The sequence below is a fragment of the Sminthopsis crassicaudata genome, chromosome 5, assembly GCF_048593235.1.
Source record: "Sminthopsis crassicaudata isolate SCR6 chromosome 5, ASM4859323v1, whole genome shotgun sequence".
Taxonomy (NCBI): domain Eukaryota; kingdom Metazoa; phylum Chordata; class Mammalia; order Dasyuromorphia; family Dasyuridae; genus Sminthopsis; species Sminthopsis crassicaudata.
Window position 1 is genome coordinate 145307832 of NC_133621.1, and position 20692 is coordinate 145328523.

General features: G+C 33.7%; 1 protein-coding gene across 3 annotated transcripts in view; it reads left to right on the forward strand.

The window, feature by feature from the left end:
* ORC5 (origin recognition complex subunit 5) overlaps positions 1 to 20692 on the forward strand; it is an 83437-nt gene that overhangs the window by 31379 nt on the left and 31366 nt on the right. For 2 of the 3 annotated variants that reach the window (XM_074268425.1, XM_074268426.1), the window contains exons 11-12: positions 10665 to 10712; positions 13709 to 13819. In XM_074268425.1, the coding sequence (XP_074124526.1) occupies positions 10665 to 10712; positions 13709 to 13819 (159 nt within the window). Of the gene's footprint in view, positions 1 to 10664; positions 10713 to 11688; positions 11804 to 13708; positions 13820 to 20692 lie in introns of those variants that run through there. The other variant, XM_074268427.1, reaches the window with a different exon arrangement.

The window sequence follows — 20692 nt, forward strand, 5'->3', positions numbered from 1 at the left end:
AATTCTCCTAACTTGTCACTACAGTAGGCTGTGTCTGTCATAAACCTATGTACTTTATACACTAATATTTCTTGAGTCACTGAATGAAATAAAGTATTCTCATGGAAATTAGAGAAAATGCTTTCATTTAAAATTATCTGTATTCACGAGTTTTTACTAGATTACAAATTCCAAATGAGCCAGAACTGTATCTTATCTAGACCTTGAATTTCTCTTAGCACAGTGTTTTTTACATAGACTCTTATACACTTAATAAAAATTTGTATTGTAAAATGAATATAGGTATGTTAGGTTTTTTCCAATTTCAATATTATCAGCTTTTTGTTAAAAATCTAAGAGTCATATTTTTTTTTTGATAATAATCTGTTCTTAACTATTTATTCCTTTTCCACCCTTGATCTGAGCTCTGCCATTAGCCAAGAATAAGTTGAAGCCTACAAAGAAGGTGTATGTTTTTGAGAATGTTGACCAATACAAATACTTGTACTTAAGTTAATTCATTGCTTTGTATTGTATTTACCTTTGATCCTTTGTATTGTATTGTTTTGCAACTGAGAGAGTAGCAGTGAATAAAATTGGCAAGAGTATTGCATAAGTATTTTTTGGTGGTTTTTTTTTTTTTTTTTTTTTTTTTTAATGTGTGAATGCCAAATGTGATTTTTGGTAAATAAGGAAGTAAAACCAAACCACTTTGTAAATATGCAAAGGATCATTTATATAGCACATTTGTGTAGCATAGCTGAACATATCTTAAATGCTTCAATATATTTGTGATGTCATCAATTTAGGGGTTCCTTTCAGTAATACAGATCAGAATCCATTCTGTGACTTTTTCCTATGTCCTCACAATATTTTACCAAAGTGGGTCTATCACATGTGTTTGAGGCCTTTGACATTTTACCCCCAACATTTTTTTTTTTTTTTTTTTTTGAGGCTGGGGTTAAGTGACTTGCCCAGGGTCACACAGCTATGAAGTGTTAGGTGTCTGAGACCAGATTTGAACTCTGGTCCTCCTGAATTCAAGGCTGGTGCTCTATCCACTGCGCCACCTAGCTGCTCCTACCCCCAACATTTCAAAGGTTGTCAGTGGATTGTTATTCATGCTGTTTATCTCCTTTCCTTTCTCTTTCCTTCCCTCCTTCCTTCTTCCCCCGCTTTCCTCTCTCCCTTCATTCTCTCCTTTTCTTTCTTTCTCTCCTCCTTTCTACTATCTTCTTTTACCCCAGGGATCAGAATAATGCACATAGCTGATGGTCTCTCATATATAAATCAAGAGGTAACAAATGTTATAGAATATACAGAGGCAATCTAAGAGATGAAAAGTAAGAAATGGCAAACTATTTCCTTAAAAAATATCTTTTTATAAATAAAATGTAACAAAGGTCATTGAATTTAGAATTGATAGCCTGGGAATAAATCCGAGGTTTTCTACAAGAAAATGAGCAGCCCATCTCTTCATAATACTATAGTTACTTGATCTGTGTGTGTAAAATATAAGAGAAAAAAATGTACACTCTGGTTAGATTGGTCTCCTTATTATTACCTCATCTGTTGTAGATTATCATCTTCAGTAATTGCTGTGATATTCTTTCTGAATAGAATGTTATCTATCTAGCCAAATCCTACCTTCTTTTTAGAGTTCACTTTAAGAGGGCCCTGGAGAATTTTAAAAATGAAAAAAAGTTTCATAGTTTTTGTTGATACTTGTAACTCTAATCTAGATTTTTGTATTAAAGTCTTTAAGCATTTCCCTGGTTTCTAATTTTGCTTAATGAAATTACTTTGCAGTATTTTTGGTTTTGTTCTTTTAAATCAACTTATTCGGATATGAGAGCTGTGAAAATAATTTTAGGAATACTATTTTTTACATTTCAGTTTCACATCTGATGTTTTAGTGAACTTCGGAACAATAATATGACTAGGATTTATTGAAGTGGATTCTACATGTAAATATGTTTTAAATATCCTTTGTCGATACAATTTAGCTGTACTGTGTACCTCAAAAAATGTGACTTCTTGACTAGTCTTATGAACTCAAAGCTTTTGTTTATAAATGCATATTAATATATTGTAGTTACATTTTCAAAATTGCTTTGAAAGTATAAATCAGTAAGCAGATTTTTATGGAGATGGGGGAAATGCTTAACCTATGAAGGCACTTTAGGATTACTTTTGTTAGGGATATTCCTAACAAAATTCTTATTCCTGTTTCTATTAATATCCTATTAATAGGATAAAGAGTTCTTACTTCATGAAGAGAGGAGCTTTCTCTTTGATGAAGATCACAAGCCATTCATGCTGTAATTGGAACCAAAAATTAAGCTAAAAACATACCTTTTGGTGATGAACTCCTCTAAATTAGACAGATACTGAATGAAAAATGATTGTGATGAGGTTTAGATTTGGGAAACTCAAATGAAATTAGGGTTTCTGGTGTTCAGGGAGTTAAATGAGGTCTAGTGGCAGGCTCAGGGTTCAGGGTAGGTTTGGCTCCCCTATACCCTTTTGGGATTTGGCACAAGGGTAAGGAGTTTTGGGGAATTCCTTCTAGCAGCACAGTTCTCTGTAAAGGAATTTACAGACCCAAAAACCTAGATTGATAAAAGAGGTTTATTATGGGGATTGGAAGTAAGGTTAAAGTCTGGTTAGGGAAATAAGTCAGGGTAAAGAGAAGATGGCACTGGAAAAGAGTATTCCAGTGGGTAGAGAGGCTGGGATGCCAAGTATGGCATAGCTAGCATGTTTGAAACCTCTGCCAAGAGAGGATTTTAGTTTGGCTCTTTTTATAATGAGAGATTTAGCTAAAGGGGGCCTATAGGTGGAGTCCCAAATTGGCTCCTCCCTGGATTTCAGCTAGGGCTAGAATTTGAATTGAATTCAATGGGTTTCTGGACTGAGTCGACCCCACCCATATAACAAAGATGAAAGTGTTTGTCCTTGGGGCTAAGGCCATCACTGAGGTAGAGTTTAAAGAGATTTTCTCCTTCCAGGATTTTTAGAGTTCCAGGGTCCCCTCTTTATTCCCCCTCCCCCCCCAAGCAGTTACCTCCAATTGCATGTGGGATAAAGGGACAACAATCTCCTCTTAACTGCTTCCAGCTGGCAAGGGTGGTAGAGATTTTGGGGGGTTCATGCCAGGTGGTAAGGTGTGGGGTTTGGAGATGGCAGCAGAGCATCTAAGGGGTGTTTGTCCCGGTCAGTTGTCCCCAATCAGTCTTCCCATGTTCTCCAGGCTGAAGGGAAGTTGAGAATCCAAAGTTTGAATCCTAGAAAAAACAGATCTCAGGAGCAGGTTAAAACAGGGGTGTCATCCAGGGTTGTGATGGCAACAGTCAGGAATGGGGCCTTTAGCAGGAAATGCATCAGGTCCCTTCTGTGGGCTGCCTGTAAGAATGCTGATGGCCCCTCTAACAATATCGAATGCCAAAGAAAAGTATAAGAGGAAATTCTAGGAGCAAAAGATTAGTAAGAGGCATAAAGTAGCCTAGAGTTTAGTGCCTTCACTCTAAATTTCCAGGAAAGCTAATTCCTCCTGGGGTTGAGTTAGGGTGGCAGGAATTAAGGGTGTGGACTCAGAAAGTCTGGGTAGGCAGGAGGACTTGATGTCATTTGTGAGGCAGGGTCTACGGATGGGCATGTGTCCCCATTTGTCAGGGCTGCCAAACAAGATAATGCAGTTTAATGTTATGGTGGAAAGGCAGTTCCTCCAGTGTTCCTCCTGCTCGAACACAGGACAGAGACTGGAGTCTCCTTGGACAGTTTCCGTGACATCTACAAGCCTAAGTCTAGAAGAGATTTGTATTAAGAAAGGCACCTCTGATCTGAGTGTCATTTCAGGAGGCAGAAGTTGCCTTAAGAAAAGAGCTGAGAGTCTCAGGTTTTAGGTCAGGTGAGAGAGTTTAAAAAAAAAAAACAAAAAAAAAAACCAGCTGTTTGTTACAGCAGAGTGGGAGAAACATCAAGGGCTCCTCTAGTTTTGGCCTTAGTATATTGGCCTTAGAAGTTTGGGGTGGGTCCCAGGTCTCTCTTTAGGGTGGGAATTTTTTTCAGCTTTGTAAGAAAAGATTCTACTGGATGTGTTTCTTTCCTTGGGCAGAAGTATTAGTATCAGCCCCAGGATTTGAAAGAAAAAAAGCATCTTTAAGAATAGATTAGTAAAATGCAAAGGATGCTCCTTTCAAGGGCTCCCGAGAATTAGTGGGTGGAGAGAGATTGGAATTAATTTAAAGGTGTATTTAACATAAATTGTATTTAACTGTGGAGTGGGAGAAGGGCCCAAACACGGCTTCTCTTAAGTTTATCCGGTTATCTCCCCAGAACAGATCAAAGAGAGTGCTGACCTGGAACCCCCAAGAAGGGTGGGGTCCCCAGAACAGCCACGTGTCTCCTTGGTCTGGGGGGGTTGTTAAAGAGACACTTCTTCTTTTATCTCTGAGCTCTTGCCTGAGTGCAGGGTTTTCTGGTGAGAGAAAAAAAGTTTAGAAATGCTGAGAGAGAAAAAAAAAAGTCTGGAAATGCCTTGAGATGCAAAGAAATGTCCTTTGTCTCTGGAGGGGTTGAACTGAGAGAGTTTACTCAAGTCAAGCATCTGCTCAAGGAAGGATTTTAGAGGCAGAGGTGTGTCTAGATTGTGGACAGGTAAAAACTTTTAGTTTTCCCAAATTCTTGCAGCCTCTCTCATATCTCTAGAGACAGAGAGTGAGACAAAAGGAGACCTTTTGTCAGTGCGCAGCAATTCGTAAAGAATTGTGCAAAAGTATAGCGCTCTAAAAAAACGACACAAGCCTGACCCGAGTGGCTTGGGTGTCCACTGCAGGATAGGGAAAGGGAAAGAAAAGGTCCTTTACCTTGTCCAGAGTTATTTCCTGGTCTCACTATCTCTAAAAATGAGAGTATGAAAATGCAAATACTCTCCACCTGAGAATACTGCCGACAGCCCAGACCCAGTCTGGGTGCCCACTACCTTTAGAGATAGGGTGAGACAAAAGAAAGAGTGCAGGTATATATGGAAGAATACTGCACCAACAGCTCAAAACCCACATTGGTTCTGAATGCCCTGAAAAAAGTTGGGGTTCCATTCAGTCACCAAATTATGTCTAATTTTCAGGGATTTTTTTGGTCAGGAACCCAAATTATAAAGTTTAGATTTGGGGAACCTAAATGAGATTAGAGTTTCTGGTGGTCAAGGTGTTAAATGAGATCTTAGTGGCAGGTTTGAGATTCAGGGGAGGTTTGGTTCCCATGCACCCCCTTGGGATTCGGCACAAGGGTAGGGAATTTTGGGGACTCCCAGCAGTGCAGTTCTCTGTAATTTAGGACCCAAAAACCTAGATTGATAAAAGAGGTTTATTATGGGAATTGGAAGTAAGGTTAAAGTCTGGCTAGGGAAATAGATGGTACTGGAAAAGAGTATTCCAGTGGGCAGAAGCTCCCTGGGATGCCAAGCATGGTATAGCTAGCATGTTTAGAGCCTCTGCCAAGAGAGGATTTCAGTTTGGCTCTTATTATAATGAAAGATTTAGCTAAAGGGGACCTGTGGGTGGAGTCCCAAGTTGGCTTCTTGCCTCAACTAGGGCTAGAATTTGAATTTAATTCAATGGGTTTCTGGACTGAGTTGACCCCACCAATATAACAAAGATGAAAGTGTTTGTCCTTGGGGCTAGGTCCATCACTGAGGTAGAGTTTAAGGAGATTTTCTCCTTTAAGGATTTTCAGAGTTTTGGGGCCCCTCTTCAGTTCCATATCTATTTTTGAAACCTTTCTATGTTGGTCTCCTCATCAGTAGGCTGGACACTGGTAATTTTTTGGTCCCAACTGCCCATGAAATTTATGAAAATAAAAACTGACTCCTTGCTATTGGTCAGTCTTCTTCAGCTTCTAAAATGATGTATAATAGTAGTGGGAAAAAGGAAGCAAAAAATACCAAGGATTTCATAATTTTTAAACTGGTTATGAACTTTAATTTAGCATTTGGTACTCTAAATATGAGATAATTGTCCAATGACCAATAAGTAGAGATATTACTGATTGAACTGAATCATTTCAGTCTTGACATTCTCAGTGTAAAGAAAGTAGAATAGAACAAGAAGGAGCCAAATAGAGACATGAGTAGGCTGCAAAATGAAAACAATGTCATTAATTAATTGTATGAGCAAAAAAGATGGGTTGCTCATGTTGAGAGGGTAATAAAGCCATCGGACAGTCTGTGTTGTTTTGGAATCCTTATGTTATCAAATGGTGAGAAGTTTATCTTATCAGCACCCTCTGAGTTTGGACAAGAATTTCAGAAGTAAAGCAGGCATATATTGTTTGTCATTTGCTTCAGTGGAAGGAAAAAATATATATCAATGAAGCCACTAGTACCTCGGATTGTTGGAATTCTAACTTTGTAGAACCTTTTAATGCTTTCATCCTGTTGGCATTTTCTAGAAAAACCAAGATGATATCCATACCATCATAAAGTATTTGAGTAGGATTTTGGTAGAGGGTTTTAAATTCTCAGTAGGGAAAAAATAGCGCTGTCAGATTGAGATGATGGAATAAAAGGTTTAAAATGGAATCAGGGTTCTTGTATCCCCATGAAGAATAGTCAGTAGAAATACCAATGAGTAAAAATAGTATTAAAAAAACTACATAAATAAAAATTCAGCTAAAATAAATAACAAACAAAACAAAATGCTGATGACAAAAAATGCTTTCCTAAGGAGCAATAAAATAACTAAAAAGCTTCACACACAGAAAAACAATCCCAGATTTCTGGAGATATGTGGCAGATGGACAAGTGATACATTAATTAAATAAATGTAAAGTAAATAATAAAGTAAATAATAATTCATTCTGTACCAAATAAAAATCTTATGAGAGACAAAAAAAAAAAAAACCATTAAAAAAAAGAAATGAACTGGTTAGAATAAACTATGCTTTAAAGAAAAAGATTTAAAAAAAAGTTTAGCAATTATATTGCTAATATAATAGTAAATGAGCCCATGGGACAGAATATAGGAAGCTAGGTGTCAGCCTCCTTTCTTTCAAGCTTTATGCAGCTGTTCACTCTGGCAGCCCTTCTGATTCTTTCCTCTGCTTTCTCCCTTCCCTTCATATGACTGGGTTGAATCAGCATCAGTTACTGCTTCCAGAACTAAGTTTAGTATAGATTATTGCTTAGTCATTGTAATGGCAGAGTTCCTGTCCTAAACAATTGAATTAACAGATCTTAAAAGCAGAAAGAATGAATAAAATCTCAAAGAGAATACCAAAAAAAAAAAAAAAAAAAAAAAATCCTAAGGAAAAGTGAAGCAGTAGTGCCTGATGGAAAATAGGCTCTTAAAGATTCCTTAAGGGAGTAGAGAAGAACAAGAAACTCCACAATAGTTCAAAAGATAAATAAAGCTTATTAAAATAAGTCAAAAATTGTAATTCTGAAAGCAAAGTTAAACACATTAGAAAAGAAATTGAATCCATGTTGGAAAATCTAAAGTGAAAGAATTTAACATACTTAGAACACAAAATTATAAAAAAGGAAAAATCAACAATGTTAAAAGAACACATGAATTCTACAAAGGTCAGTGTAAATGACTGAAGATAGATAGTATGTGCACGACCAATTAAAAAACTTGAATATCATAATGCAGGAAAGAAAATATAAGAAACTTTTGTGAGCTTCTGTACGTATAATGAAGATTTATTAAAACAGTCCTTATATCATTGGAGGAGAGAAAAACCATTACTTCAAATTCCCAAGACGCCTAATGGTTAAATTAGGTTAAATTAACCTAAATGGTTAAATAAATGGTATACATTGCATGCAAGTAGAAAGATCTTGAAATATGAAGAAAAGGTCATTTGAATAATATAAGCTTGTTTTATTATTATAAGATAAATATATATCTTAGCACTTCCCCAGTATTTTTACTCCTTCATTTGTTTAGGTTGTAGTACAGAAGTCAAAATCCTTTTCACAGGTACAATCTTCTTAACCATATAAAATCCCTTAATTTCTCACCACCCCTCATTTTCAACATTAGAAACGGAAAAAGACCTCACCATTCTCTCCCTCTTGCCAAGAATTTCAAGTTTTTTTGCATGTACTTTTAGTAATACAAGCCTTTCCTTGACCATGGTTGAGAAAGAATTCCCTTCCACTAGGGCATAGACATTAAGGCTAAGAGTACTATTCTGGTCTCATGGATCTAAGAGACAAAATAGGAAGTGAATTCCATCACCAAGTCAGGCCACACTCCTAGTCCTTGTTCCCTTTAGTGAAGATAGAAGTCCTTTAAAAAGTGTGGCTCTTAGTCCCAGTCTTCATCAGCAACATTTGGACCTGAGGGTAGGAATTTCTAATTGTTGGACCACTCCTATGTTTGAACTCAAGGCCCTCTTCAGTAAAAGCAGGTGGTACCTTTGCAGTGTGGCTGCTGAGAGTCCTAGACCCAACTTTGGTTAATACCTTTTGTACCTAAAGGGAAAGAATTTCTTGCTGTTGAAGCACAGAGTTTAGTGACCTGGTCCTCGTTTTTTTCTGGTAAAATTAGATGACAATGAGATTGCCTGTCCTATCTAATCCGTGGGGCGCAGCTGCCAAAAAAGTTAGTCTTAATATTGGTCAGTGTTTCATGCTTAACCTCTTTGCTATCTAAGTGGTTCAATTACAAGAAGTATAGGAGAAGGGAAGAAGAGAGAATGGAAATACCTTGGGGGGACAGGTTACTAAGAGAATTAAGATATACCTGTGGAATAGAAGAGCTGATGTCTGAATATCATCCTAGGGTACAAGACAATGATGCAGTCAAGTGACTGACAGTGATTACTGCACTGACGGGGAATTTAAGTGATGGTTTTTATATAGATTTCTTCAAGGAGATTTCCCAATTGCATGGATTCAGGGAAAGGGAATGTTCCATGTTTTAATGTGGACCATCTTGATATTGATTACCTTTAACCAAGATACAGGGTAGAAGATGGTGACTTAGTGGAGGTACATAGCCAGGGGAGGCCAAGCTGTAGGGGATCATTCAGCAAGCTTGCTGTATTTCCTCAGCAAATTAAAATGGCCTTCCAAGTCAGAATTACAAAATAGTCTTAAAAAACACCAGAAGATCACATAGCAATGCATATTTTCATTGTAACTCAAGATTTCATCTTCATTATCAAGCTTTGATATTTCCAGCTGTGTCACTTCCCTACTCCCAACAGGATCATAGTTCTAGTTAGATCTAGTTAGGAGGGATATTAGAGGCTATTAAGCTCTTTCTTTCCCTCCCTCCCTCCAAATGAGGAAACTGAGGCTAAGGGAAATGATCCCATATGAATCATCAGGAGTGTTTGGGTTGTCCAGTTTCATCAGTTGTTAGAAATACTGTAGAAGGTATTCTTGGTCATTGACAGATTAGATCAAATGGCTTTTGACATTTTTTTTCAACTCCGAAAATGTATTATTTTGAAATATTTAACTTCTTGATGTTATCTGAGAAATGTTTTATGGTAGGGGAAAAAGCTATTTAACATAGTAAGTAGATCAAGTTGGACAACTAACTGCTAACAAAATATTTTTAAGCAAGAATTCATAGATGTGCTTTAAGCACTAGATAAAATTTGAAATTAGCAACATCCATCAAAATTTTCACAGAAATAGATTGCTCTAATTATTTAAAAAATATTTCTTTTAAGGTTAACAAGGACTTCTGTACCTTTATTTAGAGAATTCTTTGGTCATAGATAACATAAAAACAAATTTCAACCTTTTCCAAGTTCTAATTCATATTTATTCAATTCACATCAATAAGAATTAAAATTTATAAGTCAGGTTAACAAACATTTAATAAATGTTTATTAGTGACACAAAGTTGGAAAAGGCTTTTTTCACCAAAAGGTTCATTATCAAGTGATAAAATATTATGGTTATAGCAACTCAAAATTTTGAGGGGCTTGAGCTCTTGCATTAAAGGATATAATATCTATACTGATAAAATCACAGACTTTTTGACATATTGAATTACAGGAATAACATAAACTATAAGAGTATACTGTGAATGGGATTTAACAGTTCAAATTCAAAAAATTTTGTCTTTTCATTTGGAATTCTTTTATAATTTGCCAAGCTGTTTGTTTCCTTTTAATCATCATTCTAGCCTCATTGTACATTATTTTCTGCTCTCCGCCTAGATCTATCCAAACTGATCTTCTCTTTATTGCATTACACTCTTATGCCCTATCACTACCTTTATAGCAGTTCCCCTGTGGCAAGAACACACTCCTTTTGCCTTAACTTTACCTCCTAGGAAACCTTTCATTTTCACTTTATCTACTAGTGGCCTTTCAGGGTTGTACTGGCAAATGTTTGTGTCTCAAAAAAAAAATGCTCAGACATACTTTTAAGTTTAATGTGTATTATTAAAATTTTCTCTATCACTTAAGTCTATGTGATTAACAAAACAATAAATCAAACTGTGATTTGTGTCATATGTGGATTTCCATCATGTAAATGGTCAAATTACCTAATATTGAACTATTTTGTATTTATATTTATTCCATGTGTATATACATCTAATAAACACATTATATTTTGTATACTTATATCTCCAATGCTAGTACATATAAGTACATCTGTTTCTTGGTTGATTGTTGATTCTTATTTTAGCTTTATTTTTTTTATTCATTTTCAGCATCATGGAAAAATCAAGAAAGCTAGTTTTATGAAAAAACACGAAAAGGTATTTATATCTTTATTATTTTTATTTAAAAAAAAACTTGCTGTGTACATTTCTTTTAGGTTTATGTATTTCAAGCAAATTGATGGGCCTAGGAAGTTTTCTAAAACCTTACTCCAGTTTTGATTTTTTTAAGGCTTCACCAGAAGAACTCTGATTCTTTCAGGCACTTTGAAGATGGAAATATTTTGTTTGTGTTCCCATACACATTGCAAATCTCTTGTATCAAGACCATTCTACTTAAGTATAAGAAGATTCTTCACCAGAAAGATGTCTACATAAAACGTTTTGGCCATGGCAACTCATTAAACTTTATATTGCGGAAAGTTTAAGTCTTGTTTGGTAGTACCTCAAGATGGTGTAGCCAAGCTATCTTACTTTTCTCTTGGATTGTCCCATGACATCAAAGAATCTAAATTACTTTTGTACTTCAAATTATAGGATTAGGAGTAAAAAATGAGACCAAATAAAACACCAAATAGCTGGTGATCAAAGTATCAGGTAGAAAAAGAAACAAAAGCCATACCATTTAAATAACATTTATGTTTTCATTTTGACATCAAAAGCAAAAGTTTGGCTTTCTGCATAAAATCAGATCACATTTCTGAATATGTAAAACTTTTAAATTCACATTAATAGAAAAAAATATGAGAATTTTTTTGTAATTATACATTATCCAAATTGCTTTAACAATAATATTCAAGAAAGCTAAAAATAAAAATTCTGAATAGTAAAAGTAGAAATATGACAAAATTATTCAAAGTATGATCATTTGCCCTATAACTTCTTTTTGTTGCTTCAAAAATATGGTGTCAACAAAATATAAATATTTTGAGTACTTTTTACTCACTTCAAAACACCCTAAAGTCTCCCAGTGCAAACTTATGTGTTATAGGTTCAGTATAGGTTCAGTTCATTCCCCCATTTGCAAGATCAATTGTTGGAATCTTTAAGCTTGATGTGCTATCACATTTTGTAGATGGCCTGAACTCAAGGAGCTTGCAGTCTAATGATGAAGATAACATGCATATATGATGGTAACATGGTACACTGGAGAGAAGTTTACAGAGAGAAGACACTGGCATTAAAAGGAAGCAGAAAGAACTTATTGTGGAAGGTGGAATTTTAGCTAAGATTTCAAGGAAGCATGACAGTTGAGATGAAAAAGAACATCCCAGACTAAGGTAACAGCCAGTAGGGATGCAAAGTATGGAAAGTCAAGAATATCTGGTGGGAGGAGCCGCAAGGAAGTGCTGTTACAAGAGAACAGCATATATGGGTAGAGAGAAGTATAAGGTGCAAGAAGACTTGGAAAAGAAGGAAGGGCCAAGCCAAGAAGGATTGTGAATGCTCAATTGGATGTTCACTTTGATCCTGACGATAATAAGCCACTGGAATTTATTAAATCCTCGGGCGAGGAATACCATAGTTAGTTCTCCGCTTTAGGAACATGACTGTCAGCTGAGTGATGGATAGCCTCGAAAAGAGAAAACAGGGAGACCAGCTAACAGATCATTGCACTAGTTTAGGCACAGCTGATGAGGATGTCAGTGGAGTGATCAGATAAGAAGGTAGAAAGGGGCACATCCAGAAATCTTGCAAAGATAAAATCAGCCCAGCAACTATTAGAGACAGAAGTAAAGACTTGAAGAGACATCCAGGTGGTGTGCCTGAGAGCATGGTGATGTCTTTGACTGCAATAGGGAAGTTAGAAAGACAGAAGGTTTGGGTGGGGTGGGGGGATAGATGATACAATTGAACAGGGAGATAGAAAACTGGAGCCTAGCAGAAGGGTTAGGACTAAGTGCATTTTAGAATCATCCTTGTAGAGATGATTATTGAATCCATGGTGCTGATGAAAATCATAAGATCTTTTCAGTTTTCTAAAATGAGTCAGAGCTTATATCCTGGGTTGGATATTATCTCTGTACTATAAAGCTTTTGCCAAGAAGTAGTGTTAAAGAACTATGAAGCTAGATGGCCCAGTGGATATGGTGCTTTGCCTGAAGTCAGGAAGACTCATCTTCCGGGCCTCAAACACTAACTGGGCTGGGCAAATCATTTACCCCTGATTGCCTCAGTTTCCTCATCTGTAAAATGAGCTGGTGAAGGAACTGGCAGCAAACTACTCCAGTATCTTTGTCAAGAAAACCCTAAATGGGCTCATGACAAGTTGAACACGACGGAACAGTAATGTTAAAAATCATTTAAGTTTGATTGACTCATTTTTCAAATAAGGAAACAGATCTGGAGAAGAGAAATGTGTTACCCTATAGTACATTTGAACTGGATTTCAAATTCAAAGGTCCTACTACTCCAAGTCCACTTCCAAGTTACTTCTTATCTTACTTTCTAAAAAATACTAATTTTTATAAAAAATATTTCCTTATTACTGATAAGTAGTATATTTGGTAAAACCTCATTGAGCACTAATCATAGTTCATTTAAAATTTATCTTTCTCTCAAAGTGGTATATGATGAAATTTGTATGTTATTTTGCTTGTAAATAAATACAGTTTTTCAGGCCTTGGCTCAAGATATTTACAAAACTACCATCTCCATTTTTTCAAATAGCATCTTCCACACAGGTCATAAAATATTTATTATAATTTACTTTAGGTGAGCCATTCCTAAGCTGTTAACTGATATCTGAGAATGATATGATAACCCCTGATATTTATCATAATTAAATTTTAAGAGTAGTGAAGAAAAGCAACTTGGTTCCCTGTCAGTATGCCAGTATTAAAAGAGGAAATGGAAGGAAATCCAGAAAATGTTAAATGAAATTTTTTTTTAAATCTTGACCATGAAGTCTTGTAGATGTTTGATTTACAGTCCTCAGTCAAATTTGTTAAGAGATTTTAGGTTGAATAGTTTTCAAAGTTTTCCTTCAGGGACTACATAAAGTGTAAATATATTGATTTTAGAATTTTGCAGTGCAATAAATAAGGGTGCTCAGCTCCTAGGAAAAATCTATCTAATTGATCTCTTTTTTACAGACTAGCAATCATCTTCTTGGACCAAAGCCATTTCCTCTGGATAGATTGTTAGCAATATTATACAGTATTGTAGACAGCAGAGTTGCTCCAACTGCAAATATCTTTTCCCAGGTGAGTATAGATTTTGTATTATCTTATTTTCCATGACCTTTTGGGAGTTCCTCAAAATGTTACACTATATCTGATAAAAATCACACTTTAAAAAATGTATGGTGTTAATTATGTGAAAGAAGAAAGTGTTTTATGTGTATTTTTAAAAATTAAGTACTTCTCACTAGTTTAGTTTGTGGTGTAGACTCGGGGAGAATGTAATAATCTAATTTGTCCATCCAGTAAACACTTATTAAGTGCTTGTTGTATGCCAGGAACTGTGCCACGTTTTGAAGATACATTTAATAAAAACAAAAGTAGTCCCTGTCACCAAGTACCTTATAATTTAAAGTGGAGAGACAAAATACAAAAGGAGGCAGGAAATGGAGAGGAGAGACAATGTCAGGTGTATCTTATTCTGTGTAACTAAACCAAGGCAGCCCAGGTAAGGGAGAATATACAAAGTGGAGTTTCCTGGGAGATATATATACATATGGAATTTTTAGATTTTGTTTTGAGAACATAGTGCAGATGCTTGTTGTTAAGATGCTTCTTGTGAAGGAAATATAGTTTGATTTTAATTGATATCATTAGAAAAATTAGATGTTCTTTTCCTATATCTCAGAGTTAAGTAAAGAAGTCAAAATTCAGGAAAAGTTAGTATTATTTAGAGAAAAATTATAAGCATAGAGAATCAGGCTAATTGTTGGTTTTTAGGCTTGATTAATTTTCACTTTTTTTACCTGATGAAACTTTACTTATAAAATTTAAATAATTAAAATCAGAAATAATAATGCCCATATGAATTAATGCCCATAATTAAGATCAGAAATTACAAGATCATAGGGCTAGACTTGGAAGACATAGATCTGAAATTTAGAGGCCATCTAATTTTCACTTTATAAATATTTATTTAGTAATTTTCATAGGTAAAGGTTATTTAGCAATTTTAAAAGGTAAAATTTGAATCTAGATTCTCTGACTTCAGAGATCTCCCCCTATTGTATAAATCATTGACATTTCAATTTGATCAATTAATAAGTTGATTAATAAGCATCTTTAAAAGATTAGGAATTAAAATACAAGCAAAAATAGCCTCTTTGCCCTCAAGAAGATCATTCTGATATGAAAGAAAATGTACAAACAACTATCATCTGCAAACGATAAAGGTGACTCTAGAGGGATGGCAGTATTTAAGTTGCGCTGGTCTTGTAGAAAGTAGGATTTTAGTTGAGACTTGAAGGAAACCAGAAAGTAGAAATGATGAAGAACAGGTGGTGAAAATTGAGACTGGGATAGGGAATGTCGTGTTTGTGAACATCCAGAGACGGCCAGTGTCCTTAGATCATAGAATATATTGAGAAGGAATAAAAGGTGTAGTGTTAGAATGGTAGGAAAGATTCAGGTTTTAAAGCCAAACTGAGCTTTTAAAATTTTATTCCAGAGATAATAGGGATCTACTGGATTTTATTAAATAGAGAGGTAGCTCTTCAGACCTATACATGAGGACCTATATTTTGATATCAAAGTGGAGGAGGTTGGGCTGCAGTGAGTAAAGATTCAAGACAAGGAAATTATTTTTTCTGTAACATTATTTGAGGAAAGTGAGTCTCTGTATTTCTGTAGTACTCAAAGAAACTGTTAAACATTGTTTTGCTTAATTAAAGTTGGTATTAGGAAGTCAGCCATTATCAAAAATTTTAGTTAATGTCTGTTTCAAAAATAATTCACTAAGTGAATTATTGCCACTAGGTGGCAGCAGTTCTATAAAAATAAAGACTATATGGGCCAGAACAGGCAGGTCTTGAGAAAAAAAAAATTTTTTTTTCATGTGACCTTCATTTTAAGAAGGAATGTTAATATTATAGGCTGGTCACTTTTGCATGTAATTCTTTCCCCCTCAAAAAAACAAAACAAAACAAATTTTTTAGTTTTCACTTACTGAAAGGGAACTTCCAATCAAAAATTTGATTTCACTTATGTTACTGGAATAAGAATTATATGTAAGTAGCAAATTTTAGTTAATTAGAACTAAAAAATGGAGGTGAAAACAGCCTCAAAGATTTAAATTGTTTATGATCACAAAGTTTAAATAAGTGTTGGGAATCAGAACTCTAAACCAAGTATCCTGATGCAGAAGTTCTTTTTGATAGACACATATTTTCTGTCACATTTGTGTCATAATTTTGTAATCTCCATGTTCAGTTTTGAGACAGAGTCATGACCCACAATTTAAGCTGAGTCATAAGCCAAATCATCTCCCCCCTTTTGCTTTTGCTGATTGTACCTCCTGCCTAGAATTTCCTCTTCACCTTTTCAAAAAATCCCTCACTTTCTTCGAGAGAGAGCTCAAATTATCAATTTTAACATGGAGTCTTTTCTTCCTAAACATCTGTATTTGTTCTATATTTATTCTATTTTTAAGCATCTCTGCCAATGCAAACTTCTCAAAGAGTAGAAATTGTTCGGTTTTTTGCTTTTATTTATCTGGTACGGAACATATAGATGTTCTTGATAAAGATTTGTTGATTCAGAAAGTGGTGGTGGTGGTTGATGCTGTCCTCTTAGTAGTAAAAGCCTTGAGAGTGATTAGCTTATGCCTGTCTACTTTACAATGTCAAAAGAGACCATTAAGCAAAAAATAGAAAACAGAAGAAACAAATTACAAGAAATAAATTCAGAAATCATTTGAAAATGCTTTAAAGATTTTCTTAGTGTAGATGATTATGGCTATTAGCAGTTCATTACTTAGTTTATGTATACTTCCTAATCCCTTCAAAGTTCAGTGTGGATGGAAAATACACCTGTGATTTCACATCAAGATACTCTTTTTTTTCTTCCCTGAGGCAGTTGGAGTTAAGTGACTTACACAGGGTCATACATAGGAAGTATTAAGTGTCTGAAGCTGGATTTTAACTTAGATCCTCCTGACTTCAGGGCTCCTGAGCTCTATCCACTGTACTATCTGGCTGCCCCTCAAAGATACTCATTATTTTCCTGGTCAAGAACTAGATTTCCCTTTGTAGTCAGTACCTTTTCTGAGTTGTCTCAAGAGCCTGTAAAATTAATTTTTTCAGGATCATACAGCAGCTATGTCAGAAGTAGGATTTTAATTCTAGTACTCTTGGTTGCTTGGTCAGCTTACTATCCATTTATAGCGGCCTTCCTTTGAAGAGAATACCTACTAAACAGTTAAAAATAATAATTTAACTGTATGGACACTAGATGGCAGCATTGTCACAGGAAATATTTTAAATCACTCATTTTTCTCATTACTAATCCTTGTTAATAAAATCTTTTGTATTTAGAAAAATACCATAAATGATTTAGAAAATATAGTTTGAGGAAAGAACATTGACATTGATAAATGATTTTTCATCTTATTCATTTCTTATGTGAAGAAAACTTTAATACACAAAACAAAAGCTGGACAGTTTTTTCAGCTATGTTAAATGTATTCTTCACCTTAAAGTAAATTATACACAATTTTTTAAGCTTACAGCAATAATTGGTTTCTTCTAATTCACATAAATATGTTTTAAAAATCACTACCTTGAAAAAAGTTTGAGTAGAAAAAAAATTTTTAATTGGCTTTACCCTGAATTTTTTTTTTCAGTTTTCACTATCCCCTTTAATATTTTTGTCTTCTGTGCCTCAAATTTAATATTTAATATTTTTCTTCAATCATATATAAAAACAATTTCAACATTTTCCTTTTTTTTTTTTTTTTTTTTTTGTTAAATTTTGAGTATCAAATTCTTCCCTTCCTTCCTCCAACTCATTGAGAAGGCAAGCAATTTGACATGTTCCTTGAATTTTTAGAAGTTTCAATATGAAATTCACATAGAACTTCTCTTGTTTTTAAAGTTTCTTCAGTAAGTAATAAGATTTTGAATTTTTGTTAAATTTTTACATTTGCTAAACCTCTGATTTGTTTTAAAACATTTGTACCTTTGAGTACAATTAAAAGATTCATTTCATCAACAATTGTTAATATTAGTCATTTTTAAAAAAATAAATAAAAATGAATGTTTCCTCATTGTTTTCCTTAATAGTTGACAAGGCTTTAATTTTTGGAGTTGTTGCTTTTTCTTCTTTTCTTTTTCTTCTCCATCCACAAAATGTAAACTATAAATTAAATATCCTATAAGTGCTATTTACCATAATTACCTTATAAAGTTTGTCTCTGTATTTTTTCCCCTTGTGGAAAATGAAGAATATTTTGAAATGATATTTAGATAAAAATAAATGATTTTATTAAGGCTTCTCTATGCTTAAGTTAACATTTTGAATATATATATATATATATGTGTGTATATATATATGTATATATTATATAGATATTAGTTTAAATCCCATTTTTTATTTCAATCCATTTAAATTGCTTCATGCATAATCAGTGTTACTTTTCCCTACAATTCAGATGTAGAAATTCATTACATTGAATCTATTGAAAAATAAATTGTGGCTTAAATACCACAGAACCATCAATGTAAAATAATAATAATAGTCACTTTTTTTTTCTTTCTTTCTGATATTTATTTATAATGAAATTAGGAACATAAAACTATTTTACGGTACAGTTATAATTTATTAAATTCATATGCCATATTTGTTTAACTATTTCTCAAATAATGAGTATCTTATTTATTTCTAGTTTTTGTGGGTTTTATTAGTGCTGGTGGAATCCTTTTTTTTTTTCCCTCTTTTTTAATCTAAGCTTCCTCCTACTCCTTTCATTAACCAGAATATGCATTTTTCTTACTTTTTATATAATTCTGTATTGGTTTCTAAGGTTAAACAAATTCTCAATTGTAACAGTAATGAAATAATTCATCTATTTTATCATAGCCACACAAGCATTGGATTTTATTGTCTTATCATCTTTAACAATTTGATGGATATTAGGTGGAATCTCAGTTATTTTTATTTGCATTTCCTTGCTTATCAAAAATTGTAAGAATTTAAAAAATGTAATTCTTGTTCAAACTTATATTTTCTTTTGAGACTTTTCCTATCCTTTCACCACTTACATGTTATGATATAGTAGTTCTTTTACATATTAGTATTCATATGATATACATTTTGGATGTCAAATTTTTTTAGTTATTTGCTTCTAAAGATATATTTTCCCAGTTTCTGTAAGTAATGTACTGTGTTTTTCTGCATAAAGGATTGGAGAGCAACTAATCATATGAAAATGAATCCAGGTACTACTAAAAATGATGGAGGTTTTTTTTTTCTCAGTTGCATGTAACAATCAATCATTATGTATTCCCTTCAGTTATGCCATTTAAAAAACTAGGTAGCGCTTGTCCATTTCTCCCTATAAGTTTACTACAGAGTAGTTACCCAGTTTCTAGGGACTTTGCTTGCTTTCTTTTGGCAAGGCAATATGTGTTTGTTATCCCTTGCTTTCACTCCATAATGAATTCCCATCCTTTCAATTATATATTTCATTGATGATATCCTTTATTCTAGTTCTCTAGAGTAGCTCCTTGTTTGTAACATATTTTAGCCTGCTCACATATAGCATGTCCCTTTCTGTTGTCCTATGAGATTCGTCTTTCTAATTCTTTAGAAATTGGTAATCTAGAATTTGCAGCCATATAAAATATTAGAAGACTTTTGGTTTTTAAAAGATAACTTTTGTTTCAGGAAAAATTTTAAGATCATTAAAATGATTTTTTTTTTTAATTTCCCAAAGTCCAACTCATTTTTATTCCTGTTTAACACTAGATTCACTTTAATGTCTATTTTGAAACATTTGTGTTTGTGTGTATTTTTTTTTTTGAGTAATTATTGATTTTATTCAGGAGATTTCTTTTTATTCTGATGTGACCAGATCAATAATATCTGTAAATTGGAACATTGGGAGGATGTCACTATCTGTGGAGAACACCTCTTCACTCTTATCTTTTCCATGACAATAAGTAGATGCCTTTGCCAAGCACACAAATTGGTTTAATTTTTTATCTGCTGGTAATGATCTGAGGACCAACAAATAAAGTGACCTTTGTTGTTTTTATATATACACATACACATATGTACGGATATATGGAATCAACATAATTTGTATGTACATACAGAAATATGTGCATATCTATCTATATACATATATGCTCACAAATCATATAAGATTATGTGTATATTCCTATGATTTTGGTGTTACAGAGAAATTTCTATATAAGAAATCTTCCATGTGTATCAATAAGCAATTCATCATGCATATATATTCTACATGTATACTTCTTGTATGTGTGTGTGTATGTATGTATGCCCTAGAGGTAAATTATTTATCAGTATAATACATATATATATATATATATATATACCCTTAGAATTTTTTTTTTTTTTTGGTGACTCTTTTGAGTTCCATCACAGTGTATTAAGCTGATTTCTCTGAAGGTGCCCTGTAGATTCTATTGCTTTGTAATTTGTGTTTTATTAGACCCAAGAAATTTCTTGGGGTATTTCTTGGAAAATAGCATTATTTTCTTTACTCAAGGTTTTGGGTACACTAGAGTTTCTTGGATCACTTCATCCTTTATCTTCTCATTCCATTTTCTTTTGAGTGTATTTTCCCCTTTGTAATTTTTTCCATTGATTTTCTTTTTATCTTGTGCTACATTTTTTTTATCACTTCAGATATGGCTTCCAGCAAATTTTATTTAATTTTGATTTTATTTTTTTATTCCTATTTTCCAATCTGGTTCTACATTAATTGATGTTATATAATAATTTGTCTTTTTCTGAATGGTGATCAACTTTTTATTTCACATATATGATTTTCCTTCATGGACATCACATCTTTCATTTTAATTTTTATTATATAAATTCATGTATTTTGTGTTAGATTTAGCTTTAATTCTTAGTGTATTGTTGAAAATGTTT